Consider the following 24550-nt stretch of genomic DNA (forward strand, 5'->3'; position numbering starts at 1 on the left):
TGATATGCTCATTAAAAGAGATAGGAAAAAGAAAGTGGAAAATAGAAATTTCCATTGAAATCAAATTTATTTACAAGTTTACATATATTTGGGCAAATTATAAAAACTATTGATATACCTTCATTTATGTTTTAATTCAACTATAAACTTTTTTTTTTAAGTAACATCAATCCTAAAGTATACACAAATATTGTCAAATAACTTATTCTTTTTTCATTAAAAAATGGGTAAAGAAACCGTTGTTGGGAGGAAATTGCTAATTGCATCAAGGCATATAATGGCTTATGCAACATATATATATATATATATTAAAATAAATAAATAAATAAGACAAGATGGGATAAGAAATTACAAAGAAATGTTGTGGTCAGATGAAAGGATTTAATATAGGGAAACTTGTGTTTTGACGGGGTGATTTGGTAAATATATATTTTTGAGAATCCAACTTTTTGAAATCTGAAAACTAGTTTTTAATTGAAAAATTATATCTTTTTTTATGCACTTTGAGCCGGCTACATTTTTTATACCGGGATTGCCCTTTTCTTTTTCTTTTTTTTTCCTCTCGTAATCGCCTCTCCCTCCCGTGAAACTGGCTGGCCGGCGTCATCACCGGCCGCCACTCACACCTCGTTTGATTCCCAAGAAAATCCATCCCCCATTCGATTTCCGGGAAAATTCATCCTCGTTTGATTTCCGAGAAAATCCATGCAAAACCCCCAAGGAAATCCAAAACAATTGTTTTTCTTTTTTGCTCCCTGTGTTTTCTGGATCTGTTCTAGGGGTCTCTTTGTTGTTGTGCCATTGGATTTAAATTTCACGAACCCTAAATCCACGATTTCTTAGCCAGGCTGAAAAACACAACCTTTGTCTGTCGGGCGGTGAGAGGTATGAGTGGCAGCCGGTGATGACGCCAGCCGGCCGGTTTCACAGGAGGGAGAGGCGGATGGTGGGTACGGGAAAAAAAGAAAAAAAAAAAAAAAGGCAATCTCGGTATAAAAAATGTAGCCGGCTCGGAGTGCATAAGAAAAATATAATTTTTCAATTAAAAACTGGTTTTCAGATTTCATAAAATTGGTTCCCAAAAGTAAATATTTGCCAAATCACCCCGTAAAAACACAAGTTTCCCTTTAATATATGTCCAATAGATGGAAAAGAAAAGTTGGAAGTTCATGAGCATGAATATTGTTGGCCCATTTATATGCCCACAGAGTACCCCACAAAACTAATGGATGAAACATACACACTTCATCAATCTTATCCTCATACACCTGATCTCTGCAGCATCATAAATGCTGTCTGGTAGAGTAGATGGTGATGATAATAAGCTCCAAATCAACTGACTGACTACATGCAAAAACCTCCAAAATGGCCTCATATGTAAACGAATCTCTCTTTGTATCCTTCTGTAAAAGCAAAAGGCCCACTTGCATGCTCTATTTGAATGGATTAGGTGTAAGCAAAAAGGGTGTAGGAGCCATGCAAATTGAAGTGTCTCAAGCTTGCTTTTCCAACTATCACCTACGTGTCAAGCTCTAAACCCACTTTCTCTACTATTTATACCCGCCATTCCCAGTCGCCGCTTCTCCACAACAGCTTAGTAGTCTTATCTGCAGTGTTACCATGGCTAAGAGTCTTTGTTGCCTTTTGCTTTGCTTTCTTATTCTCTTCAATTACTGCTCGGCTCGGCAGCAAAAGTCTAGGCAGCAAAATGAGTGTAGCATCTCTAGACTCACTGCTCAGAAACCTTCCAACCGGATCCGGTCAGAGGCCGGTGTGACCGAGGTCTTTGATCATAACAATGAGCAATTCCAGTGCGCGGGTGTGGCTGTTGTTCGCTATACTATTGAACCCAACGGCTTGCTTTTGCCTTCCTACGTCAATGCGCCTCAACTCTTGTACTTCGTCCAAGGTAAAGCACTTAACTAGTAACGTAATAATCTTAAGCTATATCGGAAAACTTAGCTTGTGTGCTCCTTTGATGAAATGTTAATTATTTGAAATGGGGTGTTATCTACAGGTAGAGGCTTGCAGGGAATCCTGATCACTGGTTGTCCTGAAACCTTCCAATCATTCCAGGAATCTCAGGAAGGGCAACAAGGAAGAGAACAGGAAGGGCAGCAAGGACAACAGGGACAACAAGGCCAGCAAGGACAACAAGGCCAGCAAGGACAGCAAGGACAACAAGGACAACAAGGCCAGCAAGGACAACAAGGCCAGCAATTCCTTGGAGACCAACATCAGAAGATCCGAGAGGTCGAAGAGGGTGATGCTTTTGCAGTGCCCACCGGATTTGGGCATTTTATCTATAACAATGGTAACAGACAGCTTGTTGTAGTTTCTGTCCTCGACGTCAGCAATGAGGCCAACCAACTTGATTTCCAACCCAGAGTAAGTAGAGTAATACTAGCACAAAGCTATATCAAAACACATGAATGATCAGAATACGAACTGAAGGATTTAATTATGCCCATTGTAGAGATTCTATCTTGCCGGCAACCCACAAAATGAATTCCAGCAGCAACAGCAAGAAGGGGGCGACAGTGAGGGCAGAGGGCAAGAGAGTTCCGGCAACAACATCTTTAGTGGTTTCGATGCACAGCAGTTGGCTGAGGCATTTAACGTGGATGTCCAGCTCATAAGGAAGCTTCAGGGCCAAAATGACAGGAGGGGCAACATAGTGAGAGTGGAGGGAGGCCTACAGGCACTGTTACCACCAAGGGGACAACAGGAGCGAGGAGAGCAACAGCAAGATCACCTCCATGCACGCGGAAATGGCTATGAAGAGACCATATGCAGCTTGAGGCTCAAACAAAACATCGGTGATCCATGGAGAGCAGATGTCTACACACCTAGAGGTGGACACAGGAGCAGCGTCACCGGCTATGATCTTCCAGTTCTCCAAAAGCTTGTTAAATTAAGTGCTCATAAAGGACGTCTATATCAGGTACGATACTGAATAAGGGACATGCAAAATGAAATTGTGATAAATCTGAAAATTAGAAAGGATTCATCTTAAATATTGGTGCCTAAATGTGTAGGGCGCATTGGTGCTACCATACTACAACGTGAATGCCAATAGTGTACTCTACGCTATAAGAGGCAGTGCCAGGATTCAAGTAGTACAACAGCAGGGCCAGACAGTGGCCAATGAGGAAGTCCAGCAGGGTCAGGTGTTGGTTATTCCACAGAACTTCGCTGCGTTGATAAAAGCAAGGGATTCAGGCTTTGAGTATGTGGCGATCAAGACTGATGAAAATGCCATGATTAACACTTTAGCCGGCAATCTTTCGCTGATGCGGGCTATGCCAGACCAAGTCATAGCCAGCGCCTACCAGGCGTCCAATAACGAGGCTAAGCAGCTGAAGCATAACAGGCAGGAGAGCACTATAGGGGCTCCGGGAAGTTCTAGGTCTGAGTAGAGGGCCTCAGCTTAATGCATCAAGTTTGTTTTATCAGGTTGTTGTATAGGTTTGGAAAATAATAAGAGGCCATATTACTTGGCTTTTTTGTACCCCATGATGTACAATGAGAGTTGAGTTTTTGCTCTTTAATAATAATAATAATAACACCAATAATGCTTTGCAGTAATGTTAATTTATCCAACATCACCGGAAGTGTTCTTGGCTAATTCGTAGGTGGAGACAGTGAGGGAGGGAGAGCAAAACGCGGCGTTTTAGCAGGCAATGGCAGCCCATTAGCACCTTTTATTAGACTTGATAAAATTTACATGAAATTTCATTCACATTAGAATTCCCACGTGTGTATGCATAGAATTTGGTAGAAAGCACCAATTTTGCAGTGTGCCCTAGCATAGAGATCGCAATGGGATAAGTTTTTCTGAGTACTTGTGTTATCTTGTCCCAAATATATAGTTCAGAGTTTGGGCAACTACGGGTATCACCTTGTTCCATTTCACCTCATTCCAATTATATACATAGTTAAATAAAAAATAATTTTATTTAATTTATTTTTCATTTGTAATACATATAAAATAAAAATTATATTACATTCCAATATTTTCTATTTTAAAAATTAAAATTTCTCTTATATTTAACAATATTCATTATTAAAATATCTAAATTTTATAAATAAAAAATTTGTATATTATGTTATTCAATATATACAAATAATTTATATATTATATATTAATATTAGTTTATAATTTTTTTTCTTTTTTAACCATAAATTTAATTTACAATAAAAAAATTTGTTAAAAAAATAAATTTATGATACATGGGATATGCATATCCCATATTTTAAAATGAGATTAGCATATCTCAAGTATAAATGATAAATATATATATATATATATATACTATATATCTTATCTCATATTTGATTGAATATAGAATCAAAATAAAAAATTAGATAATTTATTATATCCCATCATCAATCAAATATGAGATATGATATAATATCTCATTTTTTATCTTATACTATCCAACTAAGCATGACTTAAAGGATAATATATTATATTATATTATTCTATGAGTAAACCAACCATCCTCACACAAGTAATTCACAAACTCCCATGAAAATTTATACCATCATATTAAGAGAAAATGTCTCGTTATAACCTTGTTAGGAAAAAACTTGTAGAAAAAATTTAGTAAAAAAGGAAAAATAGTACAATTTTTTTCAATGTTCTTAGACTACTACAACATTTTATATCCTCTTTTGACTCAATCACCTTTAATGTGTCCTCTTTTGATTTATACAATATATGCAATATGGTGTTCATTTAATGCTTTTTGCCTTATTTTTTATGACAGTTTAATGATTTTAGAATGTACTAAATTATGTATCTTAATTGACAATATCAAAAATAGGTACCTACCAACCGGGTATGCTTTGAAGGAAACAGCCCATTCCAACCCTATATCTCAAAAAGAGACTACCTTAGGTACCATGCACAAAGAGGTACCTTCGCGAATCTCCACCTAATCATTGGAATCTCTATACCGACAAAACTTGTGATTCCTAATTTGGAATCTGGCTAAAAAGTTGCAATCATCACCAAAATTAACTTAGGAAGTCAACATGCACCGCTGTATAAAAGGCAAACCAGCCTATTGTAACAATCACAATGAATCCAATAGGGAAAATCGTTTTGATTAATTATACACATTTACAAGTTGCTTTATGAAACATCAAAACATATTTTTTATGAATTTGACGAAGTGACTACCATTGTTTGTTTCACTATTTTTCCTAAGGTTTCGATTATATATATAGATAGATAGATAGATAATCCACACAAATAAATATATGATCGTGTTGTGTTCTTCCATTTTGAGTACATTGACGTTTATTGCACCTCCCATAGGGCAAAGCATCTTATTAAGCAATGTGGTTTTGCTCATCCTATTCTCCTATTTATTTTTAGACGTAGAGAATGGTCCTATACAATCAACGTTGCGAGAGGGACCATCCAAACATGCTCTAATTTGAAGGATACAGTCTTTTGTTTATTTATTATTTATTTATGTAATTAATGCATTAATTTGTTGCAAGGAGGTCTGTATTGGAGTACTTATTCTGGATTCTTTTATTGAGATGTATATATATATAAATGGATTGAAATAACGCACACTCTACCTTGAGTCGGTTTCGGGTCACCCGATATCAGGGTGATAACAGATCCTAATCAAATGGTTTGTGCTAAGCCGAAAGCACTCAATTTGTACATCATGTAGTACAAAATGGCTATGCATTATTGCCAGTTATTCTCTAATCAGTATCACAATCTTGCATGCATACTCCATTAACGCATTAAGCACTTTCTGACCTAAATCTTCCAGGAGCTATGCTGGCCTCCATCCTGTTAAACTTCAACTCCTTAGCCTGTTCTTCAGATATCTGGTAGGCGCTGGCAATGGCTTTCACTGGCATGGCACGGATGAGCGAAAGATCGCCTGCCAGAGTATTAATCATCCCATTTTCATCGGTCTTGATCGCCACAAATTCAAAACCAGAATCGCCTGCTTTCATCATAAGGGCGAAGTTCTGTGGAACAACGATCACCCGACCTGCCGTGACTACGTCATTGAACACAGTGCGGCCTTGGTTTTGGACAATTTGGAACTTGGCACTGCCCCTTATTGCGTAGATTATACTGTGGGCATTCATGTCGTAGTGTGGTAGCAGCATAGCGCCCTGCATTTTTAAGCACCAATTTATGGAATGAACATTTGAAGAGCATATAGCTAATTGTTCTAATTTCATCCGCAGTTTAGCAGTATATGCCATTGAAATATATCACACCTTGTAAAGAAATGCTCTGCGCGCACTCAACTTAACAATCCCTTTTAGGATTGGAAGATCAAAAGATGTGATGCCGCCGATGCGTCCACCTAGTGGGGTGTAGACGTCTGCTCGCCTTGGTTCACCGATGTTTTGTTTGAGCCTCAAGCTGCATATGGTCTCTTCAAAGCCATTCCCGTGAGCATGTAGGCGATCTTCTTGTTGTTCTGATCCTTGTTCCTCTTGTCCCCTTTGTGGCAACACTGCCTGCAGGCCTCCTTCCACTCTCACTATGTTGCCCCTACTGTCATTTTGGCCCTGAAGCTTCCTTATTAGCTGGGCATCCACATTAAATGCCTCTGCCAAACGCTCTGCATTGAAGCCAATAAATACGTTGCTACCAGAGCTCTCCTGTGGACCTCCCTGACTACCTTCTTGTTCTTGTTCTTGTCCTTGTCCTTGTTGCTGTGCGTCCTCACTGCGTTGCTGCTGGAATTCATTTTGTGGGCTCCCGGCAAGATAGAACCTCTAGAATTAATACAGATCGATCCATCAATTAGTACTCTGATCATACGTATATGTTCTGGTAATTCTACGTTTATTTAGTGTTTCTCTACATACTCTGGGTTGGAAATCAAGCTGGTTGGCATCATTGCTAATGTCGATGACAGAAACTAAAATGAGCCGGTTGTTACCGTTGTTGTAGATAAAATGCCCAACGCCGGTGGACACTACAAAAACATCACCCTCTTGGACCTCTCGGATCTTCTGATGTTGGTCTCCACTGAATTGGTGGCCTCCTTGTTGAGATTCTTGGAATGATTGGAACGTTTCAGGACAGCCAGAGATCATGATTCCCTGCAACCCTCTACCTGTACATGACATTACATCACAAGATAATTAAGTTTTCCAAAAGAACTCAACCTTGCTTCGTTGCAATTAAATTAAGTGCTTCACCTTGGATGAAGTACATGAGTTGAGGAGCGTTGAGGTAGGAAGGCAAAAGCAAGCCTCTGGGCTTAATAATATAGCGAACAACAGCCACGCCAGCGCACTGCAACTGCTGATTGTTATGATCATAGATCTCAGTTACACCGGCTTCTGATTGGATGCGGTTGGAAGGTTCCTGAGCACTGAGTCTGGAGATCTTGCATTTGTTTTGCTGCCTCTCCTGTTGTTGCTGAGCAATGCATATACAGCCATGGAAGAGGACAAGAAAGCAAAGTGAAAGGCAGAGACTCTTACCCATGGAGGAACCAGAGATCAGGCAACCCAGAAGTGAGTGCGTTATGGACTGGGTAGTGTAGGGATATATAAATAATGGAGGAAGTGGGTTTAGGGTTTGACACGTACCTGATATTTGGAGAAGCAGGCTAGAGACACAATTCAATTTGCATGGCTATTAAACCCTATCTGGTTACACCTAATCTGTTCAAAAAGAGCATGCATGCGGGTGGGCCTTTTGCTTTTACGGAAGGATACAAATAGAAATTTTGTTTGTTTACGTGGTCCTTTTGGGGGGTTTTGTACACAGTACTTTGGAGCTTAGCATCGTGGCCATCAACCCTAACGGATACCATCGATGATGGAGTGGCTTGGTCCTCTGTTGGCAGTTGACAAGACTGATGAAGTGGGTAAATCTCAGCCATTAGTTTGTGTAGGCCTATGGATGAATTTACTCTCTTCTAAAGATTCCCCCTTTCTTCAATCACTGTACAGTAACAATTGAATTAAGCCTTCTATTAATATTAAAATTTTAAAAATCGGATTAGACCGATTGATTCAACTACCCTCATAATTTCAGTATGATCTAGCCAATTGGGTCGGAAAGAAATTGAGTTGGAATCGAACCGGTTGAATTGAGAGTCCAATCAACGAACCAAACGGTTCAATTAATTTTATTTTATTTTTCCCCAACATCAAAATGACCGTTGTTTTGATGAGTATAAAATCTCTTTTTCCCCAACCCTTCTCACGACTGCCCTAGAGCCGTCCATGGTCATCTGCAGCGACCTCCCACTGGTCAGACGTCGCTCCCCCAGTGACGACCACCCCTCAATGACACCCTCAAAACCCCAAACACACACCAACCCAACAGACCACCCTCGACACCCGCACCAACAAAGCAATTTATTATATAAAAATTATTATATGAAATTTAAATATCATATATTATTTTTAATTTTTTTTAATTTTAATAATATATAAAATATATATTTATGATATTTTTAATTTTACCGTATCAATAAACTATCCATTGATAACTTTTTTAGTTTAATTAACGATAACATTATCAAAACATTACTTAATACCAAACATCCATTTCACACTATTGACAAGGACACCCATTATTATTACATCCTAGTTATGAACTCTGAATATTTTGAATAAGTATATTGATGACCTTTCCGCTGTTAGGCCCAGTTTGGGAGTGCTTCGAATCTGGCGATGGTGAAATGCAACTCTGAAAGTCAAATATAACATTTATGAACATCCCTGATTCTACTCCCCACAACCTCTACAAGTAATAAATGAAAGTGAGGGTGGGTGTGAAGTGTGATTTCAAAAAATTAGATTCATTGACAAAAACAAGAATTGAGGCTAAGTGGATAAAACCATGTTTACATAATGATAATTCTCAATAATTATTTTTCCAACCCTATCCTTTATAGAAATTGAGTAGAGGAACATATCCGTTTCATTAATTAGGTTTTTTAAGATAAAAAATAAAATAAAATAAAGAAGAAGAAAAATACCCAACAGAAATATTTATATTTTAATAAAAAATAAAATATTTATTCTTCCTCTATCCATGGAGTGGTAAGGTGAAAATGGTATTATGCTTTTCTCTTTGTTTGAAATGAGAATAACGGTTGCTTGCTCAGAAGGACTTCCATTTTGAAAAGTACAGTGAAAATGGCACTGTAACCCAAGATAAATAATATATATAAAACAAGACAGGCATTAGTCAGTGGTCGGAGAGTGGGTATTTGAACGAAACCCAGCTCAACAGATCTCAAATTCTCAGATCCCAAACTGCAGAGCACCGCAGAGAAGATGAAATCTTAGTGCAAGAGTGAAGATGGAAAGCTCTGCTCCACTGAGTCCACTCGTTCTCATTCTTTTCCTTTCGTGCTTTGCAGTTACAGCTACAGCAGCACAGACCCAATGGAGGCCTGGGTTTCTCTATACAAGAAGCAGAGGCAGGTGCACACCCCAGTAAGATCTCTCTCCAAACCCACATCGAGCTCTCCATTTTTCTCCTTTTTGTCCATTTTTCTCGTTACCCAGGGAGAGATTCACTGTGGATAAACACTAAATGGCGTGAACAGGTACTGGGGCAGCAGGAAAGAGGCATGGCCGAGGATGGTGCCGCAGACATCGACGGTGGCGAAGGTTTTCGGTTCCAGAGCGTCTGAACGGTTCAGATCGGACATGACTCTGTTGGAAGCGACGGCTCAAGACGAGAGCGTTGAGAACGTGTTCCATGGGCTGCTGAAACAGACGAGTGCGGCGCTGATAAACTCATATGCGAGAAAAGGGTTTCCTTACTCAGCGTGGGAAGTGAAGACTCTGCTCATACAGGCATTGGTCTCTGAGGAGGCTGCAGCTCTTCAGGCAGAACACTTCTCCATCGCCAATGAGGCTTGTAATTAGCTTTTCACCCCTTTTGTTTGAAGCTCTGTTGTGGTGTTTAACAGTGTATTTGTGGTGTGTGACGGTGTACTTGGGTTGGATTTTGGTGCGGATGGAGGAAGATGAAGTGTGGGATTAATTTCTCAATTACCCAATTAGCCTCCTGTTTTGGTTGCTTCCCTTTTTAGGCCTTTTTGCCCCACCTTAGCCTCCCTCAAAAACTCTCTCCCCCATTTTCACTCATATTTCTCTTATTTATGCCATGAAGCTCTCTTTCTAACTTGATGCGGCTTTCTCTTTCCAAGTAATTCTACATTTTGCACAAAACTATATGTAAGATTAAACTATTGAATATTATGAAAATATTTGAAAAATAATTCAATTAATAATATTTGAAAAAAAAAGGAAGAATTTCAATTCATTCAGTTTTGATATGTAAAAAATTTGAAATGGAAATAATCCCCTCCATTTGGATTGTAAAAATATGAAAGAAATATTTGTTCAACTATTTTGACTTTACTTTTACCATAAATATAATTAAGAGTCTAATTTATTTAAAAAATTAAATCATCAACCACTTTTTATTAGTTAACGTCTCCACACAATCAACTATAATAAATCTTTCATAAAATCTAAATTATCTTAAAATTGAAATTTGTTATACTAATTAAAAAATATTATTAATTATCAAAACATTTTTTGTTTTCACAAAATAGGGATGCAATTTCTACAATTAGCCCAACCCAACTTGATCTCAATTCGACATTTGGATGGGTTTAGGCAAACATTTTCTATATTTGAAGTTGAACTTGGATTAAGTTTTTTTAATCCAAACTCAATTTGTGTTGGGCTTGGGTCAAGGTTCAGACAACCCAAGTCTAACCCAAACCGATTTAATATTTTTATAATATTTATTATCCTCTATAATAATATTCATTTTCTTTTTAGTTTTTTTTTTTAAATCAAATTATAATTATATTATATACTTTTTAATTTTTTAAAAAATATATATAAATTTATTTTTACTTTTTTGTTGTTATCTTGAAATTTTGTATTATTTATTATTTGAATTTCAATATAAATATATATATATATATATATATATATATATATATATATATATATATATATAAAGTTTTAAAAAATTAAATGATTTTTTAATCTTGCAACATAATCAATCCAATTAACTTAACTCGAGTTTAACTCAATCAATTCAAATTTAACTCAACTAACCCAAGTTTAACTCAAGTAATTTGAGTTCAACTTGAGTTTAGAAAAATAAGGTTGAGTTGAGTACTTCGGTTTAATTGAATTTGAGTTGAGTTTAAGTTAGTCATCAATCCAACTATATTGCTTAAGTTGCGGCCTAATACAAATAAAAGTAATGTAAAAATAATATAAATGATATAAAAGTAGAGATTAAATTATAACTAAAACATTAAAAATGAGATTACAATTTAGAATTTACTCTAAGAAAGGATAATTATTTATTTTGATAAAAGTATTAAAAGAATATATTAATTATTATAATGTTTATATTATTATTTTTCCTTCTTTTATTTTATATAAGAATATATCTTTTCTTTTTTATATATTTGCATCTTTATTTAAAATAATTTATTTGAAAATAATCTACCATGAAAAAAGATTAAAATAAGAAAAGAAAACCATTGGATGACATCAACAGAATAAAAAGAAAATGAGAGTAAAAAAAAAACAAAAAACAAAATACATGTAAGAAGATCAAAGCCTTGTTTGGTAATTGTTTTCGAGAACAATTCTAAAAAATAGTTTTTAAAAATTGTTTTTTGATTTTTATAAAACAAAAGTCTATATGAAAATTTAAAATATTTTTAATATTTTTAAATATGTTTTAAAAATAATTTTTATATATAGTATTTTATTTTTAATTATTTTAAATATTTATATAATCATTTCTTAAAACAACCCTAAAAAAGAAGAAGCGAGAATAACAAAAAACAACAACTAAAAAATATTCTATGAAAATGTTTTATTTTTTGTTTTTAAGAATATAAAATAGAAAATAGGTTTTTATTATTAAACAAGCTTCCTATGTTTTTTTGTTATGGGGAGCAAAAAATTATTCTAAAAACAGTTTTCAAAAGGGTCCAAATCTCTTATGTGATGTAGTTTTTAATATTTAATGTTATGAAAATCAAATCACTCATGGGATTTTGGTACTTTAACTTTCAAATTTTATTTTAATTTTAAAAAAATCTTAATTTAATACGTTTAGGAATTTATAAAATAACTTAAAATTTTATTTTATCTTTATTTATTATTTCATTTAATGTTTTTATTACAAAATATTTTTAATCTTTTTAAGGAATTATTTTTTTAGTTATTTAATTTTTAAACCATATCATATTTATAATTTAAATATATTTTTTATTTTTATGATTTTTAAATATATAAAATTAATAAATTTATATGAGTTAAACTAATAATTTTCACACGTGCCAAAATTGTTACTTTTACCTAAAAGGAAGTCTATGCAATTTAGCTAAATATTTAAGAAAAAGTAAAGTTTATTTAAGATATATAATTTAAATACATTTTATAAAAATAAAAATTAGAATTTAAATTAAAAAAATTTTAAATAGTAAAATATCTTTATTTTCTCAATAACAATATTTGTAAAATACACTTATAAAAGATAAATTTAATCCCACCATAATAATCACTTTTATTAAATAAAAAAATTTACAAACAAAAATCTTATCATGAATATTTAAAAGAGAAAAAAGTGATATTTTTTTAAACGTGGATTATTTAAAGTATTTTTGAATGAAAGTACTAAAATGCCCCGTATATTTTTTTAATTGTGAAACAAAATGAATGTGAAAGGTCATACAAAAGTCGGAAACCCTAGCCGATTGTTTGGCTACAGATGTAGCGTATTCCCACCAGGAATAGGTCATTACGCTTTCTGATCCTTCGCAAAAAGCAGTGTTTGGGTTTTCCTTCAAATCTTTCGCGAGTATCTTCTTTTCTTGAGAAAAAAGCTATTTCTAAATTCTAATCCTGTTTCTATACCTATTTTATCCAGGTTCCCAAACATACCCTAACACGCCCTTCAGGTACGTTAGGTTTTCTCTCACAAGTCACAACGCTGCTCCCTCTTCCTTTCTCAAGAAAATCATCCCTTGATGGGTAGCAGAAAGCTGGTTCGAGATCTATACCTCTCCAAACAGCCCCTGCTTCTCCATCTACTCTCTTCTCAACAGGTTCGCCCCCAAAATCCGAAGTTTAATGCTTGTATTGTTTTCATTGTGCAGTGATTGGACTCTGATGTTTTCTGGTTTTCTTTTTGTTTTTCTGTTTTTTTGGGGGTTGCGATGCTTTTTATAGGCTTCAAGTGCAAGGCTACGATTGATATCTCCAAATGGATGTTCTGGTTATCGTGGATTCAGTGTCTTCAATGAGTTCTCCAATAAAATAAAAGGCGAAGTTAACAGGTATTTATGTTTATGTATGCATATGTATTTTGTATCTGGATATTGTAGTTTGTTTGATTTTATTTCGGTTTTTTATTTGTTGATTGTGTGGCAATATTCTTCTATAAGATAATATTCGATGAAGGTCTGTTTGGTTGCTGAGGAAATATAGGAATATTGTACCTTTTTATTGTTTGATAACTGAGGTTTGGCTTAGCTGGGGTGATCGTCAAATCAACAATTGTTTAATAAAGCTGAAAACTTTGCAAGGAAATTCTTTAGTGCTCAATTTTCAGTTCAACTGCTGCCGATTTAAGATATAGTTGGAATTAAGATGTGAAGTGCTTCAGTTTTATAAGATAATTGAGCAGAGTTTTGTTGAATCTTTCATTCATACTTTCCAGTGAAGATGAAATTTGAAAGATTACTATAACACATTGTCAAATGCATTGTATTGAGCACTAAATTTGTTAGAAGGAGCCCCTCTCTCTTTGTCTTATAATGAATTCTAAATTAAGATGAAATGTTTTGTTGACTCTAAATGTCAATTTGAAATATGATTAACTTGTATGGTTGGGCCCCCCAATTTCACAAAAGCGGAAGTAATTGGTTTTTTTTCTCTTTTTGTAAATTGCTGCTATCATTCCTTTAGCTTTGTTCAATTGGGTTTCCATAGCTTTTTTCCCCCTCTTATGCTTTGTTACTTTTGTTAATTATTTTAGAACACAACAGTATTAAATATAATATTCAGAATTGCATTTCTTTTCTTTTTATTTACACTCTATTTGGCTAATTATCTAGAAGTGCAGTGAAACAGAAAATAAAAAGGGGAAGTAAGGCAAGAGAAGGGAACTCCCATTGTGTTTCTTCTGTCTTTTTATGCAACAATGTGAAGGAAGAAATTGTGGTTATTGCAAAACTTTTAGACCTTGTGCTAAATTGTAAAATTTGACTTGTTTACAAATCTTCTCTTCTCCCACTGTTTTGTGGGGAAAAAATGTAACAAATGACCTGTTAGTTTTCTTTGCAACCAAATAGACTGCTCTATTTTTGCAAGTTTGATTTTAGTTTTTAATACAAGGATAATCATTTCATAAGTCATCTTTACTTTCCTTTCCTGTCACTTGGTTGCAGAAATTCAGAATTTCAACAAACAGTCAAGGAGCTGAAGGAGAAAGCAGAGGAGCTCAAAGGGGTGAAAGAAGAGCTGAAAGTTAGGTAATTCTGTAACGCAGTAACTTTGTATCTTACGTAAATTTTGCTTTATTAGTTGATAGGCTGAGACATACTGTTGTATGTCAAGGCTGGGAAGGCACTTCAATGGAGGCCCTGAGCTGGTACTGGCGAATGCAGAACGAAGCAGACAACAGAGCAGCTGTACAAGCATGTGGATGGCGTGTGGACGGAGGCTGAAGCTACAGCAAAGAAGGTTTGATTTGAATCTCTCTTCATGTGCTGCACTGATCCTAATGACACTATCTTGGCCCATGCTTACAGATAGCAACTCATTATTGTGAAGTATAATGCATGTTATTATGTTTTCTTTGAGATGTTCTGCTACACATTTTTTGGGTTCCTACGGGATGCTCTTGTTTCTGTGATAAGTATTTTCATCTTGAAACAAGGCATAATAACTCCCTGTTTCCTCTATGTCTACAATATTGCTGCTTTTACCATGTTAATTTGTCTGGGGCTTTAAAACTTAGTTTATGGATTTGTTTTATTTTATGGATTTTCTGGCTTACCTTTGATGCTTGAAAAGGTTTGATGCCACTGGTTTCACTTCTTTGTATGCGTTTCATATTTTACTTTTCCATTGTGATTATTATGGTTATGCACAGCTGTAATTCAACTCCACTCAAGTTTCTCAACAATTGGTAATAGCTAATATTTTTGTCTGCTACATGAATCCTTCTTAGCTATTTAACTCTATCTACAGAGCCATTCCCTTCTTTTAAATCCTTGATGTGATTAAGAGCATACTTTCTTGCATGAGTATCATTTGTGTATGAATTTTTTTTTTCTATTCTTTCAAATTAAATAATTTTAATTACTTGTATCTCATGCACCTAGAGGCCTTAATATCTCCCCTTATACGTGCATACCTTGATTCAGTTGTCAGTAAATTGACTGATTGGGGCTTGGGCTAATATGGTTCAGTTTGGTTCATCTTTAATTCTTGTTGTCCAAAATGCACAACCAAGTAAAGATATTAAACATTCAGTACATTGTATAAAAATATGATATTTTGGTGGGTTTCAGTAACTTGGGCCCAGGCTGTATGTCTAGACCTGACTGCACCAAACAAAGTTCTTGGGACAATGAAAGATGGGTGGGTGTCTCTGTGTATGTGGGTGACCAATGTTTTTTGGATTTTAACCTCGGAGTAAAATTTAACCAACACATTCTATCTTCTTCCTACTTTGTGGATGAGCATTTGCATTTAATTACATTGGCATTCTTGTTTCATTGTAGCTGGTAAGCAAGGCTTGTGTGCATGTGTTTGTTTGATAGGCACCTTTTGATTTAGCTTTTGAAGATGATACTCTTTTTCAAAAGGCAAACAAAAGTTATATTAAAAACATCTAACAAAAAGTGCAACCAAATTACACATGTGGTACACAATGGTAGCCGAACAATCAAGAAAAAGGAAGGAAAAAACAAATGCACCTCGCTTTAACTAGAGCCCAACTATTCAATAAAGTTTAAAAAGGGCAAAGGGGACTCATTCAAGAAGTTTCTAGACTGAAAAAGGAAAGGTAGGAAGGAATGAATTTTTAAGTGCAGGGTCTGAACGCTCCAGTTTGCAAACAATCTATGATTCCTTTAATTTCAGTCTTAAAATAAGCACAATGAGACAGACCTCTATGCTTACTGATAATTCTGCCCACAAAACCTCATTACTGATAACACCTACATTACTCCACACAAAGAGAACAACAGTTGCCACAAAGTTCTTGGCTTTTTCCGAGTGTAAGAAAATGTGGTTAGTTGATTCTTCTTCATCTTTTTCCCCCTCTCTCCTCTCTCTCTCTCTCTCTCTCTCTCTCTCTCTTGTTTTATTTTAATTTAGTTTTTATTTCTTTTATATATCTTCTGATAGGCAAAGAATGATAAAATGCTCCTAACAAAAGAGTTGTGGGTGGGGTGGGATGGGATGTTACAAAGGGCATCGATAGTTGGAGAAGAGGCCCCCTCAACCCCAAAAACCCCCACCAAAAAAAAAAAACCCTGCACTTGACATCAAACTATTATTTATATTCAATAAAATCTGCAACAGTACAATGATCAGCATGAGGAGGTTGATAAGGCCAATGAAAATATATTTTTCAGTGATAGTTCTATCCATTCCACTTCTCTAAATACTTATCAAAAAAAAAAAAAAATTTCCATTCCACTTCTCCAAAATATCTTCTATTTCCATTCTCTCAAATTGTCTAGAAAGGGCACAAAGGAGTTGTTGTCCCTGCTTTACTATGCTTCTTCACCACAAAACCCTCATGCCATCCCAATAATAACTTTTCACCAAACGAGGGAGCATCTAACAAATATCACAAAGAGAGAATAAAAGATTCTCCAACCCCCTAGCTTTCCCACAATGCATGAGTAGATGGTTAGTTGATTCTTTTACTCATTTACACATGAAACAATTGTTCACCAGAATCCATGCTCCTTTTTTTTAAATGAACCAAAGTCAATCCTCTTCTATTGAGATGGTCGACTAATTTTATTGCACCTTGCAAAGATGCAACTTTTCACCGCAGTTCATCCTCTTCTTTTTAACTGATGTAAAGTCAAGATTCTCCCCCACACAACTTCCCAATGCAAAGAGCTCTACTTTTGTGGGATCCTGGAGTTTCATACTTGCTTCACAGGGAAAATCCTGTCTCCCTCGAGTAAACAGCTTTGAAGCAAAAACTTCCTTCTTTAGAATCTTTCCAAACCAGCCTATACTCACCATTCTCAAAACTACTCTCTCCTGAAGCTTATTAAGAAAAACCGTGACCCTTTACTACTCCCAATCATGGAACTATAAAATATTAAAAAAAAAGAAAAAGAAAGGTGCTTATTTAACCCAATTATGACGTCCCTTCTCTCGTACTTCACACCTCAGAACACACCCTTCTTATAGAGAGGAACACACTTTCCCTTTTTTTTTTGGAGGGTACTCCCAAGAATAGATCCAGTGGCTACCCTATCCTACTTGAGTCCTTCCACATCTACAACCCAATCATCTTTAGAATCAACAATGGAAAACAAAGAGGGGAGAGAGGTTCTTAGAGGCATATACCCACATCAAATTTCCTGTGAAGCCTTAACTTTCCTGCCATCCCCCACAACCAAACTCGTTTCATTCTTAAGATCTTTGCATCCTCTCCTTTTAGCCTTCTACAACCTGACACCAAACCCCTCCATTCCTCCACAAGAACAACCACCACCCACTTCTTCTCTAAACTCCCCAATGATGTGCCCCCTCCATAGAGGCTCCCTTTCTAAAGAAAATCTCCAACACCATTTGTGAAACAAAGCTTTATTAAGAACTGAGAAGGTCTTATCCAAGCAAATGGTTGACCTTTTCACAGATGTGACTTTTTCTCAAGGCCTTCATTCTACACTATTCTTCATTAATCTCCAACTTATATATCATTCTTGCTTTTCCTTATTAGAACACATCTTAGTAACTGTACATACCTTTTCCATGCTTACTAATAAAAGAAACTGCTCTAGTCCAACCATGTTAATTATTTTAATTTATTTGGCCATTATGTGATATGCAGGTTTCTGCCAATGTGAAGGAGAAGATTTCAGCGGCCACAGAGGATGTGAGCACTATTATTTATATTGTCAGCTTATCGGTTTTCTACTGTTGTATTTTCTTAATTAATAATAGCATGGTACTTATTTTATGTTGGGTTTTACTACTTAGGTCAAAGAGACTTTTGGGAAGGGGAAGCAAGAATTTTCAGAATCTGCTGGTACTTCAGCTAAATCTGAAGCTGATGTTAAAAATGGAAGTAGTTCACCTGGTGAAGAAAAACACCATAAGTCTGGGCCTAGTGATACTGCAGAAACATTATTTGGAAAATTTAAGTCAAGTGTCTCCACTGTATCTCCTAAAGTTTCTCTAGCCTTTGAGAAATTGAAGGAAGCAAAAGTTCTTGATTTAGCCAAGAAGGGGTATGACATTGTAAAGGATGAGTTGAGCAGTAATCCAAGTAAGAGAAAGCAAATGCAACGTGCAGCTTCTTCTGCATCACCAGGTGAAAGAAGTACAAAAACAGACATCGTTATTGTACCCTCAAAGCAATCTCGATGGAGTAAAAAATGGGAGGCACTCAAAGATAAGGCAAGTTATCCTTGGCTCCAACTTGCATGGAAAACTGTAAAAATCTTAGTTCTTTTCTCTCCCTTGACTGGGTTTTTTTTAGATGCAAGGTCATCCTGTATTCAAGCGTATCAGTGGATTCAGTGAACCTGTTGTGACCAAGGGTCAGGAGGTACAAACTGTTCACTTCACTTCACTTCACATAAATTTATCATTGGTTTTCCTTTTTGAGTTCTATCAGATGGTTATGGTTTTTGGACATTAGTACAAGAAGTGTTCGACATGGCAGACCCACAAATTAACGCACTGAGACACAGTTTTCCTTAGTTATTTGTCTCTTGGTATTTTTTTTATATCCCTTGAATTGCCCAAATTCCTTACAAATCACTCAAGGTGACAATGCCCCTTTGAAGTGTAAAATCGATGTGACCTTACAGGTTGTGTTGGTAAATGAAGCAGATCAGTAAAAACAAATGTAGAAACAGGGATTGTCTTAGAAAATAAGTGAATTGAATTAAAATAGGGAGCCAGTGAGATTGGTCAATTAGAACCTATAAAAGGAGGAAGAGGAGCCATTTACAGCTTGAAGGGAATTCCTAGGTGCTCTCTCTCTCTCTCTCTGTGCAGGTGCTATTGGACACATGAGGTTATCATAGTTTTATTTTTAGTTTTAGCTTTCTTCTTTTGATATAGAAATATAGATATATTGAAGAGTGCCTAACAAAAAAGTGAGGGTGCCACCCATGTACACAGGGAGTATATGAAGCACCACCAAAAAAAAAAAAAAAATGCAAACACAAGCATGGCAGCTGAGTAGGGCTTTAGGATCTGTTAAACCTCACTGCAGTTTCTCCATTGCCTTATGCTCATTGTCATCTTTTCTTTTCTTCTCGTCCCTTTCAATGGTCTTTTCTATCTGCAAAGCAAGCTTTGTCTCTCTTTTTCCTAAGTTCAAAGTAAACTTTGGGCCAAAAGGAGAGTCTTTTATTAAATGATTTTTTTTTCTTTTTTTCCCTCTCTTTATTAAATCCACCTAAGAGGTGCAATTTGGTTTGACTCATGTTGAGAGAGAGAGAGAAGAAAGACCTTAATTCTCATTAATGTAATGATCTACTTACAATTGAGTAATATATATATATACAAGGCTAAGAGTCCTAACTACCATACATGTGTCCTACCATATATGTGTCCTATATTAACAAGGAAAGGTTATACACTATAAATACATTATATTCAACAACTCAAAACAAGATTAGTGGTTGAATCAAATAGGATAAGAGGCTGACCTATGGTTAATCCACATTCATAAAATATTTATTATGTCAATCTGGTGAATCCAAAATCATTTGGAACATGGCATTTGGTATTAAGTGTGAGTTTTGATATATGCTTTCAATAGAAATAGTTAGATAACACTCTAGATGCAGATCATTACTAGATCATGCTTGTCTATCAAAACAAAAGGAAAAAAACAAAAAACAAAAAAGATCATGTTGTAATGCATCTTCAAATCGCAAGAATGCTGTTAAATTGTGTTCATATTTATTTATTTATTGATTGTTTTTCGATTGTTTATATATGAATTTCTTATTCCCTATTTAACCGATAAAGGCAGCTAAAAAGGAAAAAAGAAAAAATTTTGAATGCAATTTTAAATCTCTTCAGAGAAATAAATCTATACACGGTGATATTCTGAAATCCTCTTCACTAGTATATGACTTTCTTATAACTTCTGCAACTGGAAAGTTGTAAATTCCGAAATGCAGTCTAAGTGAGGGCAGGTGATGTTTTTTGTTTCTCTCCCTCTCCCTCTTGGGCGAGCCTTTGGGTGGCCGGAGTATACCTCATGTACACTTTGGGATGCTGTTTTGGCTTCTCTTGTTTTTATGTATATATGCTTTCTGATCTCGCTCATAAAAAAAATCTGAAATGCAGTCTTGATTACTGTTATGGTCTCAGCAGTTAATGTGTTAATAATTCCCTTATTTCTCCATTATAGCAATTTTTTGTTCATGCTTCTTTTTACAGTTTATTTGGAAATTGTCATTAATCTATAAATAAGTTGATTTTTTAAAACAAAAAAGATAGAAGTGGCAAACCCCTGAGGTATCATTTACTATTCTTGAGTTTTATTTATTTTTTTTTATTTTAAAAAATTTTAATTTAATTTAATTTAATTTTTTATTTTTATGTTGATGTTTTCTAAATTCCAAATGTCTTCATGTGATGTGGGTTTTCATAATTTTCAAAAATAATTCCCATTTTTAAGGGCACCATTTCATATTAGATATCCTTTTCTTTGGGAGGAATTTATTCATATGACATCAAATTTGAGCTAAGTTTTTTCTAAATTTAATTTTTTTATTATTATTGAATGTTTTATATCTTTTTTATTGGTAACAGATAATTGTGTGATTAGCAATTTGTTGATTGATTACACATGTGTTTCCTTGTTAAAATTAAGTTTCAATTATTGTTTGGGTTGGCATTGTAGTTGGCAGAAGATGTGCGTGAAAGATGGGAGACCAGTGATAACCCTGTTGTGCACAAAATTCAGGAGTATGCTATCTGTCTTTATTTAGTTTCTATATTTCTGCATGTCATTTTTATATTTAGGCTTACTAGCTGTTAATATTATTTTATGGGTGCTGGAATTTGTCTTATGACAGTCTCAATGAAAGTGTCTTTGGAGAAACAGCTGCTGCAATGTCATTTAAAGAAATACGTCGTCGAGATCCGTATGATGATATGTCCTCTGTTTTTTGTTCTAGAATTTATAATATTTTTAGTCACCTTCTAACTTTTTTAATATTGTATGGAATTTGTATTGCTTAGATCTTTTTCCTTACCAGACTTTGTGTCAGAGGTTCAGGAGGTGATCCGGCCAGTCCTTAATGCTTACATTAAGGTAGATGCTGAGCTTATTCTGGAGTGCATCAATAATTTTTCAAATTTGGCTTTAAATGTTTTTCTTTCTTTATTTCTTCTTCTGGGCGTTTTTTTTTAATTATTTTTTTTCTTTCTCCATCAAATAACAAATGCTTTATTATATGCAGGGAGATGCAGAAACTTTGAAGAAGTATTGTAGCCCAGAAGTTATTGAGCGATGTAAAGCTGAACACGGTGCCTATCAAACCATGGGTATCATTTTTGATAACAAGGTTAGGAGCTTCAGCTTTGATATGAGTGCATTTCTATTTTTATGTATATGTTTTACTTATAATAGATGTATTAGAACAATCAGTGAGTAAACTAGTCAATATGAAAGTGATTTTTAACTCCAGCCCTCAAACCTTGAGATTTTTACCTTGTTTTGTTATGTTTGTTTGTTTCCCCCCCTTTTGTGCCCTATCTAGAAATTGGTTGGTTACTATGTCCCTAGATATAGTGATACACCTGTGAGGAGAGAGAAACATACCTTGATCTTAATTGAATTCTTAGACTATGTTCGATTTCTAGAAAGTTTGAGGGAAAGAAAGTACAAAAGGAAGAAGAGAAGGAAAAAAGGGTAAGGAAAAATTATAATTTTTTTTGTTTGGTTGTTCATATAAAAGTTGAGGGAAAGAAAATTAAATTCATGAGGAATACATTTTAACCAAACTTTCCCCATTTCTTTTGAAGGAAAATGGGGAGGAAAATCTCATCAAATTACTCCCTTTCTTTTCCTTTGCATTTTTCTCCTCCTTTTTCCATGGTATCCAAACTGAAAAAAATCATTTTCCCTTTCCTGGTTTCCAGGAACCAAACATAACTTTAGTTTCTTCTAGGGAAAACAGAGGACAAAGCCACTCCTTCCCTCCTGCTCCACCATCACATTAAAAGAAAAAAAGGGAACAACTTCAGACTGCATTTTTATCAAATGAATTTGAATAATTCATGTATTGGAAGCTCATTTTCAAACAATTTATGTTATCAAAGGAAGCTCCTAGGTGTGCCTAACCACTCGGACTATTGTTTAAAGCCTAGACAGTGATTGTTGTGGCAGGATTAAGCTTGGTGCTTGCATGATTTTTTGAGTGCTCACCTCAGCTTACTTTTCACTGAAAGTTTGCAGCATTTCTTTGGTTCAGCTCCTCACCTGTGACCCTTTTCTAGTGTCATGAAGTGATCAATGAAGTCCTGTCATTATCAGAACCCATCACTTGATGCTAAAAATAATTCAATTAAAGCATTATATCTATAATGGTGTATGGGAATGGTTTGTTTTACAGAGTTGGTAGAAAAATCTGTGTGATGCCTTATGCTTTTAATTAACTGAAAGAAATCAGGTTATAGATGCTAGGCTTTCAAATAGCACCACAAATAATAGTTTAGATATGAAATGATGATGTTAATAATTGTCGATCTTCTCCTTGGTGCAGATTCTACATATATCTGATGTGGAAGTAAGAGAAACCAAAATGATGGGAACCAGTCCCATAATTATTGTCGCGGTAGGCATTTCTTTGGCCTTTTATTATGAACATCTCAAACTTTTCTGGTGGAAGCAATATATTAATGGTCCTCCTTGGGAATCATTGCAGTTCCAAACACAGCAGGTGTACTGTGTACGCAGTGCAGATGGCTCCATAAAAGAAGGGGGCAAGGTGAATGCTGTCTCTTTTATGCATCATATACTTCACATGTGCAACACAAACATTTTTTTTCTTTTTTTGATAGGCAACATGTGCAACTCATAGACATAAGTAATATCCATGGATTCTTCATCTGTTGCTTATGTACTGTCAATTTGGTATTTAATTCACAATTCTTGTTGAATAGTAGCACAAAAAATTGAAGCCTGGTACAGCCCTTCTGCTTGTTGCTTTTCTTCCCCTTTTTAACACTGTTGGATCATGGAAAGTAGTGAAAGAAAAAAAGGAGGAAGGAATTTAAAATCTCTTGTATGGTTTACATGGAAAATAAGAAGGAAAATAAAATATCCTCCATTCTTTATATTGAAGATGAAAGATGAGAGATAAATTTGGAGAATTATATGAGAAAAATTGAGTTGAGACCTAAATTTCATTTTCCTTGACATCTTTTTTTTCTTGTATTTTTTTCAGCTCCATTCTCTTTCCCTCACAACCTCTTGAACTTTCCAAGATCCAAACAAGTCCTAAGTGTAGAAAAATTTACTTTGCATTTATTTTGACTATATGAACACTCTTTGCTTCCTTTCTGTAAATACAATTTTTACCAATGACAGGTTGAATTTGGTAGTCTCTTTTTGAATCTTTGGTTTCTTTTCTAAATGTTCAATTTTATCATGCGATTACTTGAAGTTGGTATTATGTGTCCATGGTTTGTTGGAAGGGTGATGGCAATCCGACACCATTATTAGCCATTAGAAAGAGGAACGAATTCCTGTAGGGCTCCAATCTACCATAATCTATAGCGAACTAGCTCAGCTTGCTTAATATGATAGTATGCTTGCTAGTTATTGCTGATTCCTGAAAGTATTTACATTTCTTTTGGATATTATATTATTAATCCTATCATTGGCAATAACAATTGGGTCGCTAACGATAGATTATATTTATTGTTTAATCAGGATACAATCCACACTGTGTACTATGCATGGGCCATGCAACAAGTGGATGCAGAGGAACTTGGGGAAGGGGCTATCTACCCAATATGGAGGCTAAGAGAAATGCAACAGCTTGGTGTCCAAGCCCTCATCTAGCTCTTTTATATTCCCATCTTGCAAATGGATGTTGTACCGATTCATTTTCTCTGGGTTTTGTTATTTCACTGCCAGGGGAAATTCTAATGAGCTATTTCCTCATTATTTTGTTAAAAATAAGGAACATGAGTCTTGCAAATTCATTAATTCAAGAGAAAGGTATATTTACTTGTTGCCTGAATATGGACGAACTTGTGCTACCAAAGAGAACAGCAGTCACTG

General features: G+C 35.1%; 4 protein-coding genes across 4 annotated transcripts; 3 read left to right on the plus strand and 1 right to left on the minus strand.

Moving 5' to 3' along the window:
• The first annotated feature begins 1620 nt into the window (after positions 1-1620).
• LOC117918182 (prunin 1 Pru du 6.0101-like) lies at positions 1621-3419 on the plus strand. Its single transcript, XM_034834693.1, has 4 exons — positions 1621-1909; positions 2018-2388; positions 2477-2944; positions 3039-3419. Exons 1-4 carry the CDS (start codon positions 1621-1623, stop codon positions 3417-3419), a joined length of 1509 nt encoding a protein of 502 aa, XP_034690584.1.
• A 2353-nt stretch (positions 3420-5772) lies between these two features.
• LOC117918183 (11S globulin seed storage protein Jug r 4-like) lies at positions 5773-7492 on the minus strand. The gene is made up of 4 exons (XM_034834694.1): positions 7201-7492; positions 6865-7115; positions 6265-6771; positions 5773-6156 (listed from the first exon to the last, which is right to left on the minus strand). Exons 1-4 carry the CDS (start codon positions 7490-7492, stop codon positions 5773-5775), a joined length of 1434 nt encoding a protein of 477 aa, XP_034690585.1.
• Positions 7493-9201: 1709 nt separating this feature from the next.
• On the plus strand, positions 9202-10161 carry LOC117917694. The gene is made up of 2 exons (XM_034834055.1): positions 9202-9462; positions 9576-10161. Exons 1-2 carry the CDS (start codon positions 9326-9328, stop codon positions 9898-9900), a joined length of 462 nt encoding a protein of 153 aa, XP_034689946.1. The 5' UTR covers positions 9202-9325; the 3' UTR covers positions 9901-10161.
• A 2753-nt stretch (positions 10162-12914) lies between these two features.
• LOC117918540 (mitochondrial import inner membrane translocase subunit TIM44-2-like) lies at positions 12915-24509 on the plus strand. The gene is made up of 14 exons (XM_034835266.1): positions 12915-13127; positions 13252-13358; positions 14472-14555; positions 14691-14766; positions 18116-18160; positions 18265-18684; positions 18767-18835; positions 21158-21222; positions 21333-21401; positions 21499-21571; positions 21720-21824; positions 23025-23096; positions 23187-23249; positions 24197-24509. Exons 1-14 carry the CDS (start codon positions 13050-13052, stop codon positions 24326-24328), a joined length of 1458 nt encoding a protein of 485 aa, XP_034691157.1. The 5' UTR covers positions 12915-13049; the 3' UTR covers positions 24329-24509.
• The last annotated feature ends 41 nt before the right edge of the window (positions 24510-24550 follow it).

The sequence above is a fragment of the Vitis riparia genome, chromosome 7 (assembly GCF_004353265.1).
Source record: "Vitis riparia cultivar Riparia Gloire de Montpellier isolate 1030 chromosome 7, EGFV_Vit.rip_1.0, whole genome shotgun sequence".
Lineage (NCBI taxonomy): Eukaryota > Viridiplantae > Streptophyta > Magnoliopsida > Vitales > Vitaceae > Vitis > Vitis riparia.